This window comes from Sebastes umbrosus, chromosome 17 (assembly GCF_015220745.1).
Source record: "Sebastes umbrosus isolate fSebUmb1 chromosome 17, fSebUmb1.pri, whole genome shotgun sequence".
Taxonomy (NCBI): Eukaryota; Metazoa; Chordata; class Actinopteri; order Perciformes; family Sebastidae; genus Sebastes; species Sebastes umbrosus.
In genome coordinates this window covers 16,731,524-16,757,867 of record NC_051285.1, presented here as the reverse complement: position 1 = coordinate 16,757,867, position 26,344 = coordinate 16,731,524, and the positions used below count along the sequence as shown (strand labels likewise).

Genomic DNA, 26,344 nt, shown 5'->3' with positions numbered 1-26,344 from the left:
TGGATATAGAAAGTGAGGATGAAGGTGAATTTGTGTGGCGGGTTCCATATCAGGACAACCATGACGGCAGAGTTAATGCTCCAAATCCTGAAACAGAGGCCTGTGAAGCAAGACTGGATGCTGGAGGAGAGGAGGAACTTCAGCCAAATCAGGACAACCATGACGGCAGAGTTAATGCTCCAAATCCTGAAACAGAGGCCTGTGAAGCAAGACTGGATGCTGGAGGAGAGGAGGAACTTCAGCTGCAGACAACACAGGATCAACACAGCCTACATGAGCAGACATCTGATGTAGAACAACATCAACAAGGAGACAGAGACTCAGACACAGAACAGGGGTCATCACCTGTGGCACGGCATGTTCACCCTCAGAGAGAGCGGCGACGCCAAGTATGCTGACGTATGATGCACTGGGACAACCTACAGTGAGACAAGCTGGTATGGACAGTATTGAGGTGGACACACCAACACCTTGTTTCCAGACACTGTGGAGACCTTGGATGCCCACAGACATAAAGACAATACGCTAGAGACGAGTAACAAACTCATAACAGGTTAAATAGGATAAGAGCAAGAATGTGAAAAAACAACATCGTAAACAACACACAAGAATATAACACGCATCTTAAAGTACATAATGTGGTGTCGTAAATTGAAACTGAGATGGTGACAAACACACGTTATGGTGTCTTAATATGTAAACATGAGAAAGGTGGTAACAGACTATAGTGAAATGTTGGCCGATAAGTGAGTCTAGTTACAGTAGAGAATTCCTCCTAAGGAGGTGGACATGTTTATGGATCTTGAATGGAAAAGAATAGTTACCCTCGACAATATTTTGTGTTGTGTATCAATTGATCAGTACTAACTTCTTCTATGAGTTTTAACTGTGTCTAATTGAACATGGTGTGAAGAATACCTTAATTGGACAGGTATTTGCTATTAGTGTATGTAACCACGGTGATTATTCAAGCAGAGACACCAGTAGTACAGTTATGTATGGAGTTAAGAAAAAAAATGTAATACATTTTTTTTATTTTTCTTAAGTAGGGGAGGGTGTGGCACCCTGGACATTTTAGGGTTAATGATTGTGCCCAGAAACCTGTATGTCATTATTTTGGTACCCCCGCCATGGTTATTTTTGTAATTATTATTATTATTACCATTATTATTTTTAAAGCGCTTGGTGTCACTTAAAAGACAGTACAAAGGACAGTAAACCCACCTGCTTTAGTGTCAAGTAATTCTATGACAACATTTTGTATTGACCAGTAGGTGGCGGTAGTGGCTTTGATATGTCAGCGACTGGCGCTCTTATTCTTCTGTAGCCGGAAGTCAGCGCAGTCGTAGCATAACAGTCAGGAAAGCAGTAGAGAACAAAGCCGGCATTCATCCTTGACTGTTCTTTTTACTATGTTTACAGATGAGAGACGTACACAAGCGCCATATATAGTACTGATAATTGTGTGTTAAGTTTATTATCGTTTATGGGGCCGTGTGTTTATGTTTATAAGTGTGATGTACGTCACGGAGTTAGTCCGCTAGCTAATGCTAACAAAGGCTAGCTTGAATAGCTATTTTAGGTCCGTGGCGCGGGAACGGTACAGTTCACGGTTGTGTATTGATTGTGTAAATGTATTCCCATCTAAGATGCAGTGACATCGTAAACAAATGTTCAGTTGTTGATATAATTAATCTGTAATAGGTTCAGAGGTTGATATAATTAGTATAATATGTTCAGAGGTTGATATATTTAGTATAATATGTTCAGAGGTTGATATAATTAGTAATTTATGTTCAGTGGTTGATATAATAAGAGTGTGTATTAGAGGCTGCACAGTTGCCATGGTGATTTGGTAATGATAGTTTCAGGATAGATTTAGCTTATGGTATATTGTGTACTGAATACTTCCATTGTATTACTTGATAATGATTTAGTGATATTTAGTTACTGTATAGTTATTCTTCTGTAGCCGGAAGTCAGCGCAGTCGTAGCATAACAGTCAGGAAAGCAGTAGAGAACAAAGCCGGCATTCATCCTTGACTGTTCTTTTTACTATGTTTACAGCTTAATAAAGGTACCTGGCACCTGGATGAGAAACACCTGTCTCATCATTCAGTGTGTGGGTAACACTTGCATTAAACACAACAGTAATATAAATGTACATGATTAACCCTCATCGACCCCACAGAACCCAGTCGGTTTTGTCATATCTCACAGGTGCTCGATTCTATCATTCCATTTTTCATGACTTCAAGTGTTAATCAATTTGTTACTCATGACTTCATGTCATTGTTTTCTGATGTTGATGTTTTGCTATGGGTCCTAATTTAAAGCATCACACACTATCAGGGTGTAGGGGCATGCAATATGCAAATTAACTGTAGCTTTCCTAAAATATTCATAATCTGTTTTTTTTTCTCTTCAGATAACATTAATTACATAACTAATAACGTTTTGAGAAGAAATAAGTTAACCTTTTGCTATGATGGTTGAATCTTACAGTAGCTCATTCTTGGGGTCCCAGTCGGTAGTCCTTGTATAATATCTCTTTTCTTTTTTTTGATATATTGTATTGTTATTGTTGTTATTATACAGTATTTATCTTGTTCTAATTGTTTGTCATCACTATTATGTAGTTATATACATTATAACTACATAATATATATATGTAGATATATAGATATATACAGTATATATACTGTATATATCTATATATCTACATATATATATTTGTTGTTGTTGTTATGTATGTGAAGTCTTAATTTTTACAAAAAGTAAATAAACACATAAACATAAGATGTTGGTAGGATGAGGGTGAAGCACTGAATAGGATATGAGTCTCAGCAAAAGTTATCATTCACAGGGTCACTCTTAAGATACTCGAAAAAGAAAGCAAAACTTGGACCAGATCATTTATTTTTTGAGTGTATGATGTTGTGATCAAACTGCAGCACTTTATTCAGAAACAAATCATCTTTTTACATATTGTCCTGGCAGTCAGGACGGGCTGTATTATGTCAAATGTTTGTGGACTTGACGGGGATGTATACGCAGGTCATAGTGCAGTAATGTAAGATATTAGAAATTATGAAAATGTCATTGAATGACCTATTTACAACAGATGTGCATCTAGACATCAGATGGGCACTAGGCACCCTGTTAATGCTTAGTACACGCCTGAAATCCACAGTGGTAGAGGGAGGTGGAGAGTCAGCTTACTGGGTGGGAAAATTGCACAGACTGGCCTGAGGGTGGCGCCAGAGGAAAAGACCAGACTGCAGAGACACTGCTATGGAAGTAAGGGGTTGATAGTGCCGATAGACTGATTTAAATGGAGGAGATGTATTGATTTGAACAGCTTGATTGATTGCTCCAACCAAGAAGTGCATTATGAGAATTGGTAATGGGAAATAATGGGAAGTGTATGGAGTAAAACACCAGAGTCTAGACACTACAGGAGAGTACACATAGACTTTTCACTTTGCTGTTTATTATGCTATATAAGAGTGAATAGATTTAGTTATACAGACTGTGGCCTTCAGCTTAATATAAATAAATAATACTTGTAATTCAGTATTTACAGAAACAATCCCTGCATGTCTTAAAATGTGTAGGTCTGGACAGTGTAAAAGGAGCACCGCTGGCACTATCAGACAACAATGGACAAAGACTATTGCATTAAAAAATCAATGAGAGCACTGCAGATGAATACAGATTGCATCAGTCACAACAGTAAAGATGACTGAAGCTGCTCCAGGAAGTTATGACTGCACACCCACCACTGATTCACAGGGGTCAGATGCAGGGCTCTATATGTCTGTGCCAGCTCTTCATGCCTGTTTTGTCATATCAAACGCTGAATAAACAGACTAGAACAAGGTTTTATTAAAGCGATGGGGGTATTATATGGGATTTCTCCCAGTTTGACTCAGAAGATCTCCACAGGGAGGCATCCAAATGCAGATACCTCAGATATAGAGCTGAAAGTGTGGCCGTTCTTTTACTTAAACCCCACAGTCTCTCATTTATTACAAGATTTTTATTTCATTTTTCAATTGACATACGGTCAACAATATTTTGAATTCAGTCAGCAGCATAAATGATGTTCATATTCTGCAGGTAGAGAAAATATGTACAGTAGCATGGCAGAGCCTGCAGTCTTATCCCTGTATGTTATTTCCAACTTCCAACCCCAAAACAATTATCATGTGTAGTTTAGTTTTATAGTAGTTTTTAATGTATTGTATGAAGAGGCTTGAATGCAATGGAAGACATCAGCTGATATTTCCTAAGAAAATGGCTACATGAGATGTAATTCTTCACACATGCTGTCTGTTATCATGGTGTTACTATAGAGTACAAAGTGAAACTAGACCAAGTCGGTGAGGCTGGAGCGAGGAGAAACCGAAGCATCTGCCATGGTGAGGAACTCAACCCAGTTCTGACAGAAGCCACGTGAATACTCTCCTGTGTCGACGACGAGTCCCCACAGGCGCCTCTGGCCCGTTTTGTTCCTCAGAGCCAGCTGAGCCTCTCGCTCTGTCACATTGAAGCTGATGTTCAGAACTTGTACCACCAGCAGGTAAAGCAGTCCACTTGTGACAATGCTGCTGTACCAAGCACAGGTGAAGCACAGTGCCATGCTGTGAAGATAAAGAAAGTGAATGTGACATAACAGAAATATAATGTTTGAAATGTATTTAAAAGTACAGCATTTTGAACTGTTTTTTAAACTGGTTCAGCTGATCACTTTATCTGAGCGTTTGTTTTACTAATTTTAGCCAAATTCTTTATTCACAAGGCAAAATTCTTAAAGACCCCACCCATCTTCATGTGCTATTATAATGAAACACAACTCTATATTAAGTCCCTGAAATTAATTAAATCAATATATGCCAAAGATCTCTTAATATTACTTTATTATCTGACCCTATAACTATCGCTTAATCCCTTTTTTTTTTTTACATTGTTTTATTCATGTCATGCTTTTATTTATTTATTTATTTTATTGTCTGTGTAAATGTTTTTCTGTCTGTTGTGATATCTGCTCAGTTTTGAGGATGATAACTTTGTTATTGTAATGATTTTGCCTTACTGTTTGTAAAATCATTAATCTTGTGAGTGTTTGTAATATATCTGCCATGTAATTATAACCCTGTTGTTTAATTTTTGTGAACATGTTTTAATTGTTGATCCGATAATCAGTGTCACCAATCTTCATTTATAGTAAATACGACACAATCCAAGGCAAAAAGAGGGGATTTCAATGCTTAAAATGTATATATACACATGCACACCTTGCCAAAAGTGTTTCTTCTGTTCATGCGAGTTTCTTAAGACAAAATGAACAAGAATAAATATATAAATTAAATTATTACTGCAATTTAACTATGACACAAGCAGAAAATGTGTGTTTTCTTGTCAAATATTGCTATAAACAGTTGTCAGTCTATAATTTATAAATAAAATAATCTTTAAATAGTTTCACTCAAGCACTGAAAAAAAGACATGATTAGTAAAAAGAGATATTTTTGCATAATTCATGTCCTTGCTAATGCTATTGATGTATTCGCTAATATTTATTAGAAAATATCTATTGATCATACTTATTTAATATCGACAAGGAAAGATTAGGGTTTTTGTTTTAATATTACTTTCAAGAACTTTTACAGTGTTTACTTCTGTGTGTGTTGAAATAAGAACCAAAGAATGCAGAGTTACTTTAATTGCAAATAAGACAAATCTTCTGATTGGTTAGCTGGCTGTGTGATGGTGATGACGATGCGTCAGGTGACCTTGAGAATTTATTTAGCAGCAAGGGTTTAAACGGTTGTTTTACAATATTATAGAAGTTATGCTAGCTAGCTAGTTGCTAACTAAACATGGATAATAAACGGTTGGACAGCAAAGCGAAAGCCTAAAAAATTATAAAGATAAAGAAGACATATGCTTCAGGAAAACATAGCAACTATTTCGACTTATTTTTAAAAGTTGGCTTGCTAGCAAAGAGCCTGAGGAGAACGGTGCTAATAATAGCATCGATAGCTATGAGGAGGACAACCCAGCAGCCACTACTAGCTAGTTCAGCTGGTCCACCTCGACTTGAACCATACCAGCATCCAAGAGGACCTGAGCATCAGGATGACAGCCACCATCGAAGCTGATGGCGAGACCATGTGGCGGCTACCTGGTAAGTTACCAAGTAGTGATGGGAATTCCGCCTCTTTTTAGTGAGCCAGGTCATTTGGCTCAGCTCACTAAGAAGAGCCGGCTCTTTCGGCTCCCAAACGGTTCTTCGTTTTACCACTTCTGCTTTTTATAATTCAGCTAAATTTAGCGCTGTTTTGACTTTTGATTAGTATGTTTGCGCATTATATCACTTAAATTATTCAATGTAATTATACTAAACCCTATAATTTCCTGAATACCATAATTTTACATGCTGCTTCGTTTCTGACTGTCACTCATCTTGTCTGCTATTTGCGCACCACACTCCTCTCTCTCTTTGTCTCTTCCGCTTCTTCGTGCTCTGTACCTGTAGACCGTCAGCCTGCTGCGCACCCCCGCCCCTCCCTGCTTGATGGTATGATCCTTGTCTGTCATCACCTGATTGGTTGCATGGACGTCATTAACACAACATTCAGTCACAGTCAGTGCATGGAGTGCCCGTGGCGTGGAGAAGATAGTCCTATCATTCTGCCTTGAATTAAAAAAAAACAAAAAAAAAAAAAAACTTAAAAGAGCCGGCTCTTTGAGCCAGCTCGTTCGGGACCAACCCATCACTATTACCAAGGCCCTTTTCACAGCAGCTATTTTGACACATGTCATGGCAGGGTAAACACAGGTGTAATTAATAACATTAATGATGGCCCTGTTTTCTTTAGATGGGCCAGGGTCCTGGTATTGTGCATGTTGTCTCACTGGTATGACTGTGACACACTAAATAGAAAGGGACCATAATTAATTTGATCAATTACACCTGCAATTCTATTTCAAAATGAAAAGGGCCTCAACCCTACCTTTAGCTAACTATTTCAACCATGTAACCACTACAGTACGTTTAACAACGATTTCAACTGTTTATTCATACTTTATGTTTATATCCTGTTTAAGCCTTAAAAGCTGAGTAAATCCATAGAAGAATAGAAGAAGAATACTAGTTGTTAATTTAAAAATGGAAAGCCATGTGTTCATATTTTAAACACCACTCAGATAGAGGTTCATCTCTAATATAAGGCTCTGAGCAGGGCTGTATCAAATGTTATCTTTTTTTTTTTTTACATTCAAATCTTTGACATTGCTGCAGTGGAAAAATTGTTTTTGAAAGGCTAACCCCCCCAAATATGGATTGAAGCAGAATATTTCGTTCCATAAAACAACTATCTTTTTTCAATCAGTTTTGACTTTTGGACTGAGATAATTACAGAAAGGAGGACTGAGCGTTGCGTTTCTTGCTGTGTGTGTGTGTGTGTGTGTGTGTGTTTGAGAGAGAGACAGAGAGAGGGGAAGAAAAGGTGTAAGGTGGATTATTGCATGCAATGTTTCTGTAAGTTATTATTATTAATAATATTTTGAATGTCAACATTATGAATGAAGCTCAAAGCTTTGTTTAGTTGTAATCCTGGTTGGGCAGTATGTGAGCAGTATGTGCTTGCATATGCCATTGAGCTCCACACTGTAGGCTAATGATATTGTTGCAGCCGGTCCAGGAAAGTATTGTTGCGATCATGTGGTGTAAATCCTGTATAATAGAAGATATCTACAGGTCTTGATGTTGTCCTCAAGGTTGTGATTATAGCTGTATAGCTTGTCAGTGTCAATCCTGTATAAGCTATAGGGCTGGGCGATACGAAGAAAATCAAATATCACAATATTTTTGACCAAATACTTCGATGTCAATACTTTGGCGATATTGTAGTGGTGACAATTCGTGCTTTCACAAAATATTTACAATGAGCTTTTTGATAAATAATCATCAGTAATGTGGATATAATGACTAAGTGGGTAAAGGCAAATAATAGAACAGCTAGAACAGTCTGGTAAATTCAGAAAATTACATTACCATACTCTAATGCAGCCTTTAAAACCAGGAAAATTAATGCTTATGCCATATTACGATATCACAATATCCAAAATCTAAGACTATATTTAGTCTCATATCACAATATCGATATAATATTGATATATTGGCCAGCCCTAATAAGGTACAGGTGTTTCAAACAGTTAGTAATAAAAGTAATGTTACTGAAGATGTTGTGCCCAGGGGATTATGCATTCTCAGTCTGTGCTTGCAGTCACTTGCATTCGTGATGGAGACAGATCATAAAAGAGTGCTGCCGTACCTGGACTGACTGTAGACACCGGGGCAGTAGAGGAGAGCCGTCATCAGGTACTGTCGAGGACAGAGGCTGCAAAGCACCAAACTGATCCCATACAGAGAGGTCAACACGAACACAGAGAGGGTCAGCAAGAAACTGCGATGGTTTGCCTGTCCGACACAGCTGTTTATCCTACAACACCTCAACACATATAGACATAACACAGACACACAGCACAGCGTACCAGTTTAGAGATTAAAGCAACAACACACTAAAATGATGAAATAGCAAGATTTTAAAGGTTACATTTGAATGACTTTTGTATAATTCCTAGTCATATTAAAGCAGCTGTTAAAGTCTCATTCAGTGATGGCCTCGTCCTCCTGGTTGCCCCGAAACGGTGCGTCTTTGGGTGCTTGGACCTCGGTGAACCTGCTTTAAGGTTTTGTTTAAGTTTATATTTCAAGATAGTTTAGCTGAGAACTGTTTTCACCTTTTTTCACCTTTGGAAGATATTAGTTCCCAACCGTTCACAGTAAGGTCTGAGGATTATCCTGAATAACCGGGACATTGTTTCTGGAAATACACACTGTTTTTGAAATGTCAGTTTTCAATGCTTTTGGGCACCACAAAATGTGTTTTTATAATCCATTGAAATTACTTTTAATAGCTGATTCATGTCCATTTAATTGACATGTTGTTGACCAGTAGGAATGTGTCTAATCGTAGAGGTCACGCCCAGACAAATTCAGTTTGTCAAGGGACATCAACAGGTTTAATCAAAGTGTGCCCCTTACAAAGTGCAAAAAAATTTGCTGATGATTGTGTAATCTAATGGCATAGTGTTTTATGCTGAGTTTTTGCTAAATTTGATCGTTGGTGTGTAATTACAGAGCCATTATCTAATCCATCTTCCATATTCATTTTCATGATCTGTTGTGAATTCACAATGCAGAGAAGTATAACTGACTTAGATGTGATTCACAGGCTACACAGCAAACATAGATGCATATGTTATATCCAACCCACCAGACACAGTGGTGGTCCAGACGTTGGACACATGATCCACAGGTTCGGCAGTGTCCGGCCCGTGGAGGTCGTGTTATTTTGCACACAGGACAGCTGTTCCATTTTGCGGTCAGGGCCTCTTTTGTTGTCCCTGAGGAGGCTGCTGATTGGATAGATCCATTAAGGTGTGTGGAGTCTTTGTTGGCGTCCTGACTGTGGCTGCGTGTCTCATGTAGGGAAGCGTTCACCAATCCTGGGCCTCTCTTGGTGTGAATAAGAGAGACAAGAGTGAGAATCACCCCAGTGGTCACAGTACACACCTGCAGCTGGCTGACGTCTTCACGAGGTAAAATCTCTGTGATGAAGAGGTAATACAAGTAGAATAGAGAGAAGAGCGCCAGGGTGAGGAAGAAGAGGGTGCGTCTCTTCTTTCTGTGCGTGGCATAGTAGTACCACAGCACCAGGCCGGGTAGAGCTGTCAGGATGATGATACCCAGCAGGTAGTGTAGCGCTGCAACCCTTAGCAGGAGAGGTAGCAGCACCAGGGCCGGGATCATTGAGATCTCCAGTTTGTCAATCATGGCCCCGAGTACAGGAGACTGACATCCACCTTTAGGGGGTCTGTCTTTCAGCCACCTACAGAGAACAGGGATCATAGAGTCATAATTACAAACAAATGTAATTATGAATATGGCTATACAGTATGTCTGTGTGTTACATATGCATTACTTAGTTAAAAGTAGGCCTAATTTGTTTGTAGTAACTTGATAAAGCATTTATTAAGAAATATGCAACATGTAAGCACAACAAACCCTGAAATAATAAGGGCTTGAAATCTAGATTTTAATTTGGGGCCCCTCTACAACAGTCATTCCCGAAGAATGGGTCGGGACCCACTGGGGGGTCGCAGGAGATTTTATTAGGGTCGCCAAATAAATTTGCAGAATTTCTTCCATAGACTTTTTTTTTAACATTTGCAGTATATCTTTAAGCCACATGAGAGTCTAAATGTTCGTATCGTTCTGATAATTCTTATAGCATTGAATCTAATATGAAAGGCTAGCGTTCATCCTGTTTGTTTTACTGATGAGAGGTAAAAAAAGAGAGCCTGTTAACTCCGCCTAATTGCCTAATTTGTCTCATTTATTAAGTATTTAACATTTTTATATGTTTCAATAACACATGCATAAAACAAAGTTGTGATTTATCAAATGTTTTTATCTTCGAAATGGCTGGTTTACCTATTCAAGATAAGATAGGGTGATGTGGAAATGTCAGTAAAAATAGTCAGGAACGTTACGTTACGTTATGTAGAAATTCACTCTTCTCATGATTTATAGATGAGGCCTATTGTGAATTGGGTCGCGAAGGTTTGTCATTTTTAAAAAAGTGTGTCCACAGAAAAAAGTTTTGGAAACACTGCAATACAAGACAGGGCCTCAGAATTGGTGTCACATTAAAAGAATAGTTTGACACTGTCTGACTTTCGCTTTCTTTACTAAAGTTAAATGTGAAGATTGATACCACTCTGATGTCTGCCAGTTTAATACGAACCTACAGCCGGGAGATGGTTAGCTTAGCTTAGCACAAAGACTGGAAACAGGGGGAAACAGCTAGCCTGGCTCTGTCTGAACCCTCATGTGTTTAATCTAGTGTAAAAAAATGAATGGTAAAAACTACAATTTGCTGTTTTACAGGGGGTTATGTGACAGACTATTTCTTGGCTGGGAGATGTTGCAAGGCAACCTGCGATCCCAGGATTTTGTTGCTCCCAGCTAAGAAGCGGTCATGTCTAGTTGGTAATCCTCAATTTGAAAAACTCTCGCGAGATGGTTGAGGTTAGGCATTGACCTTGAATGGTTAAGGTTAGGATACAGTGGTCGGGCAGCGAATCTTGCAAGAGTTTTTGCACGTTTTTGCAAATTTAGGATAACCATCTAGACACGACCTCAAGAAGCCAGTTGGGCTGGGCGATATGGCCAAAATCTTCTATCCCGATATAGCTCACTTCATACCTCGATAACGGTAAATATCATGATAAAGCATGTCTTCTGGTATTTCAATAAATAAATAGTCTTTATGAAATAACCACATGGTAAAGCCTATTTATGTATACTCCTGTGTGAATTAAATAGTTGAAAAGTACAAATGAAGTTTTCTCATTTTATTAAGAACTTAAGTGCAAAATGAACATTACAGTTTCAAGTGAAATTATAGAGAGAAAAAAATATATTGGCCTAGCCTATATCCCGATAGAAACCATATAGAAAAATATATACAACATACCTTCATTTTTATATCGTTTTGACGATATCGATCAGCTCAAGAAGCCAGGCTAGCTGTTTCCCCCTGTCACCAGTCATTATGCTAAGCTAGCTAACCAGCTGCTGGTTGTAGCTTCATATTTCACTGACAGATATGAGAGTGGTATCAATCTTTCTTGGTCATACACAACAAAAAGATTGTTACTTAGAGCAGCCTTTGAAAGAGACACTAAACGTTTTTTAAACATGTGAATAACAGTTAAGTCTTCTAGCTTCTTTTACTTTCCAATACAGTATATTCTGCTCAGTACTACTAACCCTTTTCCTTAAACCCTTCATACCTGGTAAAAGCTTCATCCAGATCTTCACAGTCACAGCAACATCCGTACTGGTCGACATCACACTCACAGCAACACATAGGATCATCTGGCTCTGGAGGCTTTAACTTCTCCCATTTCATAATGGCTTGCTAAAGATGAATCTGAAGTTCACAAGCTGTCATTTCAAACACAAAAAGACCGTCACTTTAAAACTCAATGAGCAAAGAACTACACAGTTACAGCACACAGGGGAAATGTTAAAAATATGTAACTTGCTTCTGCATTTGAAAAGGTATTACCTACCACAACTAATAACAATACTCAGAACAAAAAGATTTCTGCAGTTAGTATTGGAGTCACTGTATGCAGCCCACACACACACACACGCACACACACATAAAGATCTCACCCTAACTCACAATACAGTATTATCCAGGTTACTGCAAATTATACTGGACTCAACTTGTACCTTAACTACCGTGACTTACTACACGATTTTCTGTTTGTTATGAAAAATTAATAATTTCCCAAATCAGAGGATTCTCAGTCCCCAAGAGCTTCTAATGTAATTTGTTGAAACAAGGCCACTGTGTCCACAGGGACAAACTATCTGGGCCAGCAAACCCAAGACCTCAACACTCAGAGATGTACTTGAGTTATTGTCAGTGTGAGTCATTACTTTATCTTGTCATACAGAGCATGATCCAGAGCTATACAGGAATTAACAGAATAAATATTATATTATATTATATTTCAGTCAACTTTTGATTGTCTTATCACAGTGTATGTATTACTTTATATCAGACAATAATAATGATGACTTATTTAACTCTTTATCCAAATGTTCTAGTTGTGTAACTAAGAAAATCCACCTTCACAAACCCAAGATAAAATCTTTTCCCTCTTAACTTACCTTTTGTCTCTGCAACCAAAATACAAAACCATCAACACGTGTGGGCTGAAATGTCACATTTACTCTCTCCAGGTAAAAGTAATGCGATCTTCAGCAAGCGATGAAGAGGAAAATGATTAAGAAGATGACCCCTTGTCACCAAGCTCCTTCTGTAAGTGAAAAACAGCAGCCTACTTTCTCATCAGTCATTTGTTTTGAAAAAAGGAAATTGGCATGTTTCTGCTCTGGCGATGCAGCGGCGACACCGAATCAGTGCAGTGGGATGGTTTTCATTTCTTGGATTCCTCCGGTGGAAGTGTCCCAACAGAAGGCAACTTGGACTCCTCCTGACAACTGGTTTGATATTTTGTTGCATCTGCCGGCTCACTTTTCCCCAAGACTATCTTCCTCGCATGTCATGAAGTAGTTCACAAGACGTTTTCTTGCATAGCCTACTTCTTTACAGCTTCTATCAGTTACCATTTGAAGTTTGGCACGCTTGGTAAATATAGGTGCTACCTCAACTAGTTGAGGAAGGCAGAGAGCCAGCAGTCTTTCATTCTCTCTCCACAGCTGACAGGCTATGTTGAGGTGTTCAAAAGCTCTGACAATCCACCGTGAGCTGGACGACGGCTTGTATGAGAAACATGACAGGCACTCATAGATGAGAGACTGAGCGATGATCCAGAGGGCAGCCCCACCCTCTGGCATCACATTTCCTCCCACAAGCAATCTGACCTTGCTGCTCTTTTCTGGGTGCTTGTATGTGTTTGTGTGCGTGTGTGTGTGTGTGTGTGTGTGTGTGTGTGTGTGTGTGTGTGTGTGTGTGTGTGTGTGTGTGTGTGTGTGCATGTGTGTGTGAGTGATCAGAGGGAAAACCAGGGGACTCCTGTGTTTCTGTACATTATTACACTCTTTGTGTCACATTTGTGACAGTGGATACTAACAGTGACAATGTCATAACTTGATCAGCTGCAGAGGGTCAGATACAAATCAGCTCCTGTGCACGTGTTTGGGATTTAGATTCAGATTCTTGCTCATGAACACTTTAGCAGGGAGCTTGTTTGCCAACACTTGAGCTTGAATCCACTCTTTACCCTGCTGCCATGATGTTTAGATCTGTTATTTCTGGCAATGTGTGAAACCCAAAGTGTTTCAATACTTTACTGTATGTGTAGTGTTTACCACTTTGGATTTAAAATGTGAGGGTGCCGGTTGTATCCCCACGGACCCTCCATCTTTTTCTGCTTTCTCGCTAAGTCTCGCTTTAGCTACTATAAAAGTGCCAACTTCCTTGTACCTCCGCATAGACTTAAATTAAGCAATTATATCGATTCTGGCATTAAAAAAAACGATTTTAAAATCGTAAAAAAAAATCGGGATACATAGGGGAATACATTTTTTTTTCTCACCCCTATTGGTTTCAACAGTTAGCTGTTGCAGCTCGGTCGCACGAAAAGGTGTAAGAATGACACGATAATGTGCAAGGCAAATAAGTGCAATAAGAACGCTGTTCTTGCTTTTGCCGTGTCATTTGTACGTATGTAGTCTGTACTGACTGCAATGTAAATGCATCCGCGTAAATATGCTAGGCTCAGAGCTAGTGAATAAAAAGTGGTGGGTGGGAGGGGAGGTAGATGGGTCCAACAAACACAGGACTTTCAACTATGAGACCGGTGTTTTGTTTTGTAAGTTACGTTAGTGACGTTTGTGACTTGTTTTTCGTACTGATGTTATGTTGTTACGTATTGTACTTAGTTTACGTACTTATTTTAAGGCCAACCGTGACGTTATTCCTAAACCTAACTAAGTGGTTTGAGACCGATGTTTTGTTTTGTAAGTTACGTTTGTGACGTGTTTGCCGTACTTATGTTACATTGTTTCTGTATGTATTTTACTTAGTTTATTTACTTATTTTAAGGCCAACCATGAGGTTTTTCCTAAACCTAACTAAGTGGTTTTGTTGCCTAAACCTAAGTGAGTGGTTTTGTTGTCCCTTGCTGGTACTGCACCTTAATACACGTGTGCAGGGTCTGAAATTAACCTTTTTCCTCACCTGCCACTGTGACAGGTCACTGAACATTTCTACCGGCCACTACATTTTTTTTTTTTTAAATCTAGGTAGAACGCTTTAAAATTGTAAACACTGAGTCAGTGGTACCAGACCGTAGAAATTTGGAATATATCATGTAACCTTAATCCATAACTATATTTAATTTAGGCTTTAGAATTGCTTTTTAAAAATAATATTTCTTAATATAAGGAAAACCTGGCTGCCATGGTGGCAGATGACCTGAATTTTTTACCTGCCACGGCCAACATTTACCCTGTATTTGGCAGGTGGCAGGTGTTAATTTCATTCCCTGCACGTGTGTAATTTTCACACCTCGGCGAGGCAAAAGGTGACACTGACACGCTATCCTCTGGTGGACAGGCGGGTCTATTACACGCTTTGGCTTGATATCAGGTTGCAGCATAGGGAATATCAAAGAAATATGGAGGCTAAATGGAAAAAAAGCAGTGGTAAAATACAGCTTTTAAAAACTGATCCATCAGAAGTGACTGCTACCTACCAACAGCTAAATACGCTGAAGTTCATGAAGTGGTCGGAGACATGCAGCAATTTCAAGAATCGACTGTTGGCGGATATTAGAGACTTCAATAATTACATACAAAATATATTATTCTATTTCACTTTCAGTTCCGTTAATGTGTTTCTTACACACACATGCTGCCCGTCGGTCAGTCATCACAAACCGAACAATGAGAGACAGAGAGGCAGGTGCATTGTAAGCTATAGGCCGGTATATCCTGAGACAAACTGAAAGCTCTTAATGTGTCCGCACCAGTGTGAGTCTGGATGGACTGAATCAATGCAGAGAAAAGATGCTGCTCTTGCTCCTGCGGGTTATGCTTCCATTAGTCTTGATGGAGCCCAGAACCAGAGATACCGGCTCTAATCTATTTTGGAGGAATTAATGCTGGGAGTCAGGCTGAACCAAGAGTACATGCTGAAGATTACAAAGCAAACTACAACAGATGCTGTACTCGCAATGAACAAAGCATGACGAGTGAATGTAGAGAAGGGGGTATATAGTTCTGGCCTTTCCCTCTGCTCTGCCCTATGCGCGTCATCCTCCACATGTTTTAGTAGATTGACATTGCTTGAGTCCTAGTTCAAAGGCCCTGAACATCTTTTTCTCAATTAGCTTCTTACTATGAGTAATTGGGTCTTATATGAGCACCCAACTTTCTGCCAAAGTTCAAACAGTTTGAGTTATTTCATGATAGATTTAAAAAAAAAAAAAAACAATGTTTTGTCTGTGTGCTTCTCAATGATTTCAAGTAGGGCTGCAACGATTATTTTCATTGTTGATTAATCTGTTGATTATTTTTTATTAGTTGTTTGGTCTATAAAATGTCAGAAAATGGTGAAAAATGTTGATCAGGGTTTCCCAAAACCCAAGATGACGCCCTCTAATGTCTTGTTTTGTCCACAACTCAAAGATATTCAGTTTACTGTCATAGAGAAAGTAAAGAAACTAGAAAATATTCACATTTAAGAAGCTGGAATCAGAGAATTTAGACTTATTTTTCTTTAAAAATGACTCACACCGATTAATCGATTATCAAAATAGTTGCTGATTAATTTAATAGTTGACAGCTAATCGATTAATCGTTGCAGCTCTAATTTGAAGTGGGTGGGACTTGTTGGAGAAAGGTGATGTCAGATACTAATGTGCACAAATCAAAATTTAGAAACACTTATCAAAATATGACGACATTTGAGGAGTTGTTTGCTTGTGTCAATCAAATCTGACCACACCACATCCACACAGTCCTGATGAAGCATATTATCTGAGTTTTTGTTTTTAACTCATAATATAAAATGTTATTTTCCAAATTTTTACTTTGATTGTTGCACATTTAGTTTAGAATATTAAATGTTTTCAAGATTTGAAACAATGTTTTCACAGGGCACAGCTTGTTAAATGTAAAAAAAAAAGCCATTTCTAATGCTCAGATTTTGCAGCTTTGCTAGAAAATCTAATCATTACTTAAAAAAATTATAATTTGTTGGCCCGATTTACCAATAAATTCTAAACACGTGGGGCGCCTTACAACATTGTCTCTTGGGCTGGTAAGGATTTTAAAAAATATCAAATATGTCAGGCTGAATTTTAGGGAAATAGTACAAAATTATGTTTAGAATATCATATTTGATGTGACCGTGCAGGCGTAAGAAAAGTTGGTTGTGTTGGACTCAAATATTTCACTCAGTCTAAGGCATTATACTTAAGGTGACCAGATATCCCGGTTTGTCCGGGATCGTCCCAGTTTTGAGATGGGTGTCCCGAGTCCCGACAAATATCTATAAAACACTGTAATGTCCCGATTTTCAACATTCACTAACAAATTGTCCCGGTTTTCACCACAATATACAATAGTACGTCTATGGTGAGTGCATAAGCGCAAACATGTGCATGTGCATGAACGTGTGGTACACTTACGGGTCCCGGTTTTGGGGGTTTGAAAATATGGTCACCCTAATCATACTGTACTGTAGCTTCAAGCAAGAGTTGAAACAAGTAGTGTCAAACAGTGTTTGGTCTACTGTGTAAATGTTTTTCCTCTTCCTCACTTCTTCAAAGCTACTAAAAATACATTTATGGGGAAAATTAGGTTTCAAGAGGTTAGTCAATTGAAAAGATCCTTTTCCTAACAGTCACCCTGCAGCATTTAAACAACTTGTGGGTGCCACCTAGAGGTGAGAGTCATTCACTGAACATCTGTGTGTTCATGAGTTGCAGCAAAAGTAATAAAGTAGTAAAAGTAGACTTTATATCGCTTTCCTGTTCCCATCAGTTGCGAACAGGAAGTTGTTTTAAGATTGCTACTATTTATAATCAAATGTATCTATCCTCTCCTTTATAGAGTGGGCTTTCAGTGAAGTGAAGTTTGCTTTGTAAATGAAAGTTTGCTATATATATTAAGCAGTGACGAACACTAATTCAGCAAACTCCCCATGAACATGATAAACAAAATCTTACTGACACAATGACCTTTAATCATTTCTTTACATTTATTTCAGGAGACAGCAACGTACCACGAATATAATAATGAGACATCTGTTACAACACAACTCTAATAGACTCATTCATTCACATTTTTTGCACATAATATCAAGTATATTGTCCACCACATCACTGTCACACGTAAGAGGTAAGAGGAGGAAGAATGCCTTTAACCCCCTGATATACAGTAACGCAGTGCATCTGTCCCTTTACCTTTGTGCATGTTCCCATTTGATTAATAATCTGTATTGAACACTGTCACATCTGGGGGAAAAGAAACATCCCTTTCCACGCTCTGTTGCAGCTATTGGTTGAGTGCAAGTAAAGCACCTGATTGGGGGCCCACTGATTTTAACCACAACATGATGGTGGAGTGATCTATAAGTGCTATGCAATGGGCTGAGTGAAGGTGTTGCTACATATGCTGAGCAAACGGTATTTTCAGGTTTCTTAGGGGATTCCAGTATTGTGATTTTGAAGTAGATGAGACAAAAATCAACTAAATGAAATGGAAATTTGTGCAGGAATGTTTAAGGGGACGTAAACACAGAGGAATAAAAGAGTTCACATGACTGAGGCAGACATTAAGAACACGGGCCATTCAATCTGCACTATGTTGCACTGCACTGGGGTTTGGATATGTGGGAGAGGAAGTGAGAGGTAGGAAACTCATTCCTCCAGGGTCCGGAAGGCGTTCTGCATGTCCTCCACCAGCTGGGCGAATTCTGCTTTAATCTTAGCTTCGCCATCCTTCACAGGGTCCTAAAGAATCAGAGAATGAATTATGTATTTTGACTGATGAGAAATAGACACAAACATAAAAACAAACATGAAGAACAAGATAATCTCTAGAGATGCACCGATTGCAATTTTCTTGGCCGATTCTGATTTCCAATTTTTTAAAAGTCTGACCTGCTGATTCTGATTTACTTTCTAACAACTGTAATTGACAGCAGGGCTCCAGATGAATTTTTTTTTTTACCACTATCCTAAAAAAAAATTTAAACCATCCCGAAGTCAGTGTAAACCGTCCAAAATTCCAAATGTTATCCTTTTAAGTCGTTATTGTCATCTATAGTAGTTATTTGCATAAAAACAAATAAATGATTAGGAAATAAATGATTGTATTTTTATTTAAATACTTGCTTTGATTAAAAAAAATATTGGCATTAGTAGTTTTATGCATCATAAGCTGCTTAGCACTAGTGTCTATTTTATATTGTTGTGAAAACATCTTCAAACAACTGTATTTACTCAAGTTTTTCGCCAAAAACTAAATTTTACAAGATTACAAATGAACATAACATGATAGCGTTATAATTTACCTTCGTCCGATATTATTTTTTACTGAATAGAGCTTGAACACATCATAATGCAATGTAACCAACCTGTATGTGTGTGTGTGTGTGTGTGTGTCATGCGACAGCGTCAGCACATCTGTGTAAATGTGATCTGAAATATGAGACTGATTGGCAGGTGATTGATTGGTGCATCTCTAATTATCTCCTCCACAAAATGAGGAACAATCGTGTACCTTGAACTTCATGGAGCTCATTTTGTACAGGATCTCTCCCATGTTCTCCTTGATTATGGCCCAGGTGATTTTGTTGTCACTCTGTGCTGTGGTCTCCACCGCGTGTCGGGCCATGTCGTAAAAAGAGATCATGTTCGAGAGGATGCCAACAGTTTTGTAGAAGGGACAGAACCTGTGTGTAGGGACAGAAAAATATGTTAAGCTCACAGTTTATGTAATAATCAAGTGACGGAAAAATATTTAGAGACATCTCCCCTTCATACCTTTTTCCATTGTTTCCACAGAAATCACTTGAGGTCTTAAAATACATTCATTTCCAATATATATATAATTACTGTAGCTCATGGCTATATTTTCTAAAAATGTTGCTAACTTCCTGTTGTGAAAAAGAGGTTGGTGAGATGTTTTATCTTCACCTGTCGTAGGGGGTGTAACCGTTCTGCTGCAGGAAGTCGTCCTTAATGAGCTTTGCGACTTCTAGAGTGATCTTGTCCGATTCAGCAAGAGAAGCCTGTGAACAAAACAAGATCGTGTGGATCAGCCCACTTTATTTTCTTCAGAGTTGTTGATTAACCAGTTTGGCTTGCTAACGATTTAAATGATTAACTCTACATCTCTAACAAAAACCTCTTCTATACAACACAGATTTCACACACAAATGCATCGATTAAGTGGCTGTAAAAATGTGAGCATTTGGGGGAAAATGTTTTAGAAATTAAATTCAGGGGTAACCATGTTATATAATCTCAACTGGATTCACCTTGCCTACAAGCTGCACGATTTCAGCCAAGTCCTCCTCCTCCTGTAGAATCTCCTTTGCTTTTGTACGGAGAGGAACGAACTCGGGGAAATGTTTGTCATAATATTCATCCAGAGCTCGTGTGTACTTGCTGTAGCTAATGAGCCAGTTTACTGAAGGGAAGTGCTTCCTCTGAGCCAGCTTCTTGTCCAATCCCCAGAACACCTAAAAAGAAGAAAACAAAGAAGATTGACACACACACTAAGGCTGTGGTCAAATAGTCATAAAAACTTTTTCCTAACCACTTTTTCTTGACCTTGATGAAAAACGAGAATTCATAAGGACTTAAGAAAAGACAACCGCGGTGCTAAGAGAATCCAACTGTACTTACACGAGTAACTATTTATAACACAGAGAAAATGAGTACAGTTACAAACTCAATGCTGTACAATTCAAGTAAGGATTCCTGTCCAAAACAGAATCACACCTCCTAAGAAGGATGTTTTCAATTTATCCACAATGTACAATTAATCAGCGATGGCGGATGTCATTGATGGCCGAATGGTGCGTCGCTTTAAATGTTGCTGCTGCAAGGAATTCTTGGACGGCATTATCTCCTTTTTTTTGCTAAAGGAGATAAGAAAGGAAGCATTGAAGCACCTTTCCTTAGTATTTAGTGCTGCCACTTAGATACTTCCAGGTCATTTCACTGAGTTAGGAACCTTCCTAAGCTAAAAAGACTATTCAACCGCAGCCTTAAAAAATAGTGTGCAAGAAAGAAATATTGACTGCAAGGTCAAATGTTAGGATCGTGGGCTGAAGAGCCATTGCTTACCTGAACAATGCCCAATGTGGCTGAAGTGACGGGGTCTGAGAAATCTCCACCAGGGGGCGACACACTATGAGGAATGCACAGTATTTAGGGAAAAGTCAGTCCAATAATTGATAATGTACATTGCGTGTTTAGGTTTGATTTATTAGGCTGCATACTTTTCTTATTCCCATGAAAAAGGAACTAGAGAAATATGTAAAGCTAATCACAATGTCTAGCTGTCAAATACCTTTTCAACACCCACTGTTTTGCACAAATCTTTAAAAATCATACAGAAATAAAAATAACTTAGAATAGGTGGAGATGGTTATTTCACCACCAAAGGCAGATTCAACTGCGCAAAAACGTGCAGCTACAAGACATTAAAGACATTTTCTAGAAAGGGGGAGAGAGAGAGAGAGGGGGAAACATACGGAATTGGCCACAGGTCAGATTCGAACCCAGGTCGCCGCGGTTAGGACTCAGCCTTGTTACAGTATATGGGCGCCAACTCTACCAACTGATCTATCGGGGCGCCCATCCCTGCTTTAATGAAAGTCAACTCACGCTCCTACGATGCTGACGCTGCCTTCTCGCTCTGGATTTCCCAGGCACTTCACACGGCCAGCGCGCTCATAGAAGGAGGCGAGCCTGGCACCCAGGTAAGCAGGATATCCACTGTCTACAGACAACAACATACACAAACTGTCTCACAGTGTCCTTACAAATACACATCAATCAATCACATCTATTATGAACTTACCAGCAGGCATTTCAGCTAATCTTCCAGAGATTTCTCTCAGAGCTTCGGCCCATCGAGACGTCGAGTCGGCCATCATGCTCACATGATAGCCCATATCTCTGAAGTATTCAGACAGTGTGATCCCTGCAGATATAATTACATTCAATTGACAAATTGGAGTCTCCCAACAATTACAAACAGGAAAGAAACAAAGGCATTTACTAAATGTTAACTACTCCAACATCATTCAACATGGGATTTCAGGCAGTTTTCTTATAAATAAACAAGAAAGGGAAAATTCACTTTTCATTTTGAATTGTCATATAGTGGTATTTAAAATGTTCTCTATAAAGTGAGTGGTTGGTACCTGTATAAATTGAGGCCTCTCTGGCAGCCACAGGCATGTTGGATGTATTAGCAACCAGCGCTGTTCTCTTCATGATGCTCTCAGTCTTGCCATCGACCTCCATAGTAAGCTGTTGGGTACGAGCAGTGATAACATAATACAATGTGAACGCTGGTGCTGTATAGACCATTTTACAGTTGTAAACGTAAACATCCCAAATGTGTCCCTGGCTGCGTCCGAAATCGCATACTATGCACTACATACCAAATACGTGTACTATCTTTCAACATATATTTGTGTGAATAAACAGTAGTATGTATCTTTTCGGACGCACTGATGAGTAATTTACGTCGTCACTTCCTGAGAGCCTCCTGGCCAGTTAGAGAAGTGTAACCATGGTAACCCGTGCCAACTTCATGTGACCAGAACAACGGTTTGTGAGAATTAAAGTCTGAATTCATTTAAAGTATATATTACACCTAGCAAAGTGAAATCTTACAGAGCGGTCTGTCAACGTCTGTTGCGAAAGTTGTCGTCACTACCACATTGCATCGTAGGATTTTTAATGCCGCCGTAGTGTCCAGCGTTGCATACTTTAATATTTCACCGGAAATAGTATGAAATTCATGTACTATTTTTTTCATACATACTAAAAAATCTCACATACTGTTTTAGTGTATTAAATAGTATGTTGATATGGAATTTCTAACGCAACCCCAGTTTATTTCCTGTTGTAGTGTATGCGATTGACATCAGCAAGTAAGACAGGAAGTAAACATGGACCAAAGCTGTTGCCTAGCAATGCAATTCTATTGAAACAGTCTATTGACGATTTTTTGCTCTAAACAACAACTGAAATCATTAGTTTCTCTTTACTCCTTTGTTCTTTTTTAAACTTAAAAAGGAGCTGAAAGTGGCCCGGTAAAGTAGAAATCACAGATATGACAAATTGAAAACTTTTTGTTCTTCCACCTACCTCAGGGAAATCCCGCAGCACTTCAGACATTTCATTTCCACGCTCTCCGCATCCAACGTAGACAATGACGTCACTGTTGGAGTACTTGGACAACGACTGCGAGATCACCGTCTTTCCACATCCAAATGCGCCGGGTATAGCAGTGGTGCCGCCCTGCACACAACTGTACAGCACGAAGGTCATGCAGTTTCATTTGCAGCTTACAGCTTTTAAGACTCATTTTATTAAAGTTTAAAGTAAAAGCACAAGTGAAAATAGAGGCTGAAGTTGTTCAACTCAACTGGCATGGACTACTCACGGGAAAAGTGCGTCCAGAACTCTCTGACCGGTCAGCAGCGGATGATTAGCAGGCAGCTTCTCTGTGACGGGGCGGATTTGTCGTACCGGCCACACCTGCATCATGGTGAACTTCTCCTTCACGCCTTCAAATTCAAGCTCCAGAACCACATCCTGGATGCAACGAGATCAGAAAATGAAGTCTCACAGAAAGTTTGATCCAACAAACAAGCGTTTTGCTTCTGGACAAACACTCACAGAAATGTCGTAGTTTCCAGGTTGGGCTAGGTAGGTGACAGTGCCTCTGTTGCGAGGTGGAAGCATCAGCTTGTGCTTTATTAAGGAGTTTTCAAACACCATGCCGTAGATATCGCCACCTGTCACGTGACTGCCGACCTGGAGAGGAGATTATGTGAAATTACAACAGTTGCAGAGGAGAGAAATCCACACTACACTGTATTTTTCTTACCCGAAGACTCTGGCCGGGAGAAAATTCCCATTTGAGGTCTCTGTTAAGAGCACCGATGTTTACTCCTCTTGGGATATAGATGCTTTGAGTGAGGTCATTGATGTCTTTTAGTGGACGCTGGATACCGTCAAAGATGGAGCCCATGATTCCTGGTCCCAGCTCTACAGACAGGGGTTTTCCCGTTCGAAGGACAGGGTCACCGACAGACACACCAGCTGTGGCATCAAGTTAAGGAAAACCAAACAAACCTCAGGCACTTTGACGCTACAGAGGAAGGTAATATGGCAGCGGAAAGGATACATGTCTCCTCGTAGACTTGGATAGTCGCCATGTCTCCCTCTAAACGGATGATTTCTCCCACCAGCTCACTGTGACCTACACGAACCAGCTCGTACATGGCTGCTCCTGCCATTGCAGTAGCCGTCACCACTGTTATAGAAATATAGAAATTGATACAATGAACAAATCTGTTGGACAAGGAATTATGCTGAAAATTATCACATCCTCATATTTTACAGAATAATTTTTTTTGTTTACTTTTTGTATTTGGAACATTCAAACTGCTTTTGGCATCATTGGGCAAAAATTCTATAATAATCTTTCAGCGTATTATAATTCAACTGCTCTGAGAGAAAACTATACTTCTGCACCTTCTCATGGCTCTGATTTCAGGCTGTAAAGAATCTAGCCCGTGACAGGAGACTTTGACCAATCACAGGTCATTTCATTGAGAGAGCGTTCCTGCTGGCTGTTCATTCAACGGAGGCAGCTGTCAATCACCCGTGAACTCCGATAAACCGTCAAACTAGGCAGCTTTGATCAAATATGAATCAATATTCTGTAACTGTAATGCCTATTTGTCGCAACAAATGTTTTCAGAAACATCTGTTAGTGTCTGTTTAGCTGTATAATGAGAAAGTTTTCTCCGGCTGGTGGGCGGTGCTTGGTATTTCCTGAACTGATGTCAACATGGCTGCCGGGTCACAAACTTTCTCATTTTGCAGCTAAACAATACACTACAAGATGTTTCCAAAAACATTTAAGGTGAGAAATATGCAATACAGTAACAGAATATTGATTCATATTTGATCAGCGCTGCCTAGTCTGACTGTTTGATTGGAGTTTGCGAGTGATTGACAGCTGTTCAGAGACGGCAGGCTCCAGCTCGGCTCTGATTGGTTGTTTTCCTCCGGTCTGTGAAATCTTGCAGATGCCATTAGGAGCACCGGAGGATACAGGTGCACATGATTCTTTTCAGATTACCTGTCTCAAGCACTACTGTCAGGATACAGTGACCATTTTATAAAATTAACTTTTTTTTAAAATCATATTTGCTCCAATTCTACCCACTGCTGCTTTAATACAATAATGCGTTTTTTTTTTTATTAATACAAAATGGTAAGTGGCTTTTGGCCTAACAGATCCTAAACAATGCAATCTAGCCATTTAAAAGAAAGGGGCAATATAAACCAGACCTGGTCCAGAAACTCCATGTACATATCCAAACTGGCTTTCTCGCTCCTCATCCTGGATCTTAGGAAGGTTTGAGGTATCCATTTTGATAGTTTATGTCCTGCAAAAGATAAAGGAAAGACTATGAGACACAGATGCTGTTAATTTAAAGTGAATACACTCAGCAGAGGCACCTTTAACATCATTTAACACACATATCATGCAGTACCTCATCTTAGTTAATGATAGTTGCAAACATGGCAGTCTATGACTTTACACTCCACGATGAGATGGACAGAGTGACAGCACAGTGCTGTCTACAGAATAGATGAGCATGTCTGGCAGTGGAAGGTCACAAGCTAACTGAGCTGAAGCTGCACATAGTTCCTCTTCCACTCAGGGTTGAAGAGAAGGTAAAGTAAGTTACTACTGTCCACCGTTGAGGACATGTCCGCTAGCCATATGGTCGCATAATGGTTGTTACTACACACACTTACCGTTGAGAGCAAAGCTGATTTGTGTGCGTCTTAGTAAGGTTACTGGCTAGCAAACACTAGCTATCTTCTTCATCATCGTCACACACAGGTTGAGCTATATTAACGCTCATTCGCTAAATGTCTGGTCCAAGACTGGCAGGAAATATCAAAGTGTAATAAATCCAGTTAAATATCTTACCTTGTCTGAATACACAGTTGTCCAGGTTTGTGTCGTAACGTAGCAGGCTGAGGAGGAGCTTCCCTCTGTGTTAATCACCTGCCAGGCACCGGACTGTCACGGGAAGAAAACATCACCATTGTGGCTCAACCGGTTTCCTCCGCTCTAACTTGATTGGCTATCTGTGGAGCCAACATGGCGTCCGGGGCTCTACAGTTTCTCAGTCGACGATAAGTTCCGCCGGTGTAAACACGTCCACCAGGCGCATCCCTGACCTCTGCTGGATATAAATGAAACGTTCACCTCAACTAACCAACTAGGATTGTTTCAGTGTTTAAATAAATGAAGATACAACCACTTTATCTTTACAATTTAATTTATATTTTCGCAACCATGCCCTTTACTTTAACTACTTCATAACTATTGTACAGAAAAATACCAACTGTAAATATAAAGTGATTTATA

General features: G+C 39.3%; 2 protein-coding genes across 5 annotated transcripts; both read right to left on the bottom strand.

Annotated features, from left to right (window-relative positions):
• Positions 1 to 3,473: 3,473 nt before the first annotated feature.
• On the bottom strand, positions 3,474 to 13,463 carry LOC119476355 (palmitoyltransferase ZDHHC23-A-like). 4 transcript variants are annotated; one of them, XM_037749792.1, is made up of 5 exons: positions 12,827 to 13,463; positions 11,935 to 12,088; positions 9,351 to 9,965; positions 8,346 to 8,426; positions 3,474 to 4,646 (listed from the first exon to the last, which is right to left on the bottom strand). In XM_037749792.1, the coding sequence occupies exons 2-5, from the start codon at positions 12,051 to 12,053 to the stop codon at positions 4,373 to 4,375; spliced, it is 1,089 nt and encodes a 362-aa protein (XP_037605720.1). In that variant the 5' UTR covers positions 12,054 to 12,088; positions 12,827 to 13,463; the 3' UTR covers positions 3,474 to 4,372. The 4 variants fall into 4 exon arrangements, with proteins under 4 accessions (XP_037605720.1, XP_037605717.1, XP_037605718.1 ...); XM_037749789.1 differs by having other exon boundaries at positions 8,346 to 8,513; positions 12,827 to 13,460; XM_037749790.1 differs by lacking the exon at positions 11,935 to 12,088 and having other exon boundaries at positions 8,346 to 8,513.
• A 5,028-nt stretch (positions 13,464 to 18,491) lies between these two features.
• LOC119475724 (V-type proton ATPase catalytic subunit A-like) lies at positions 18,492 to 26,070 on the bottom strand. Its single transcript, XM_037748693.1, has 15 exons — positions 25,901 to 26,070; positions 25,249 to 25,346; positions 24,074 to 24,202; positions 23,774 to 23,988; positions 23,563 to 23,700; positions 23,327 to 23,478; positions 23,029 to 23,191; positions 22,074 to 22,182; positions 21,728 to 21,850; positions 21,532 to 21,646; positions 20,989 to 21,052; positions 20,175 to 20,378; positions 19,831 to 19,925; positions 19,415 to 19,586; positions 18,492 to 18,642 (listed from the first exon to the last, which is right to left on the bottom strand). The coding sequence occupies exons 2-15, from the start codon at positions 25,328 to 25,330 to the stop codon at positions 18,550 to 18,552; spliced, it is 1,854 nt and encodes a 617-aa protein (XP_037604621.1). The 5' UTR covers positions 25,331 to 25,346; positions 25,901 to 26,070; the 3' UTR covers positions 18,492 to 18,549.
• Between the last annotated feature and the right edge of the window lie 274 nt (positions 26,071 to 26,344).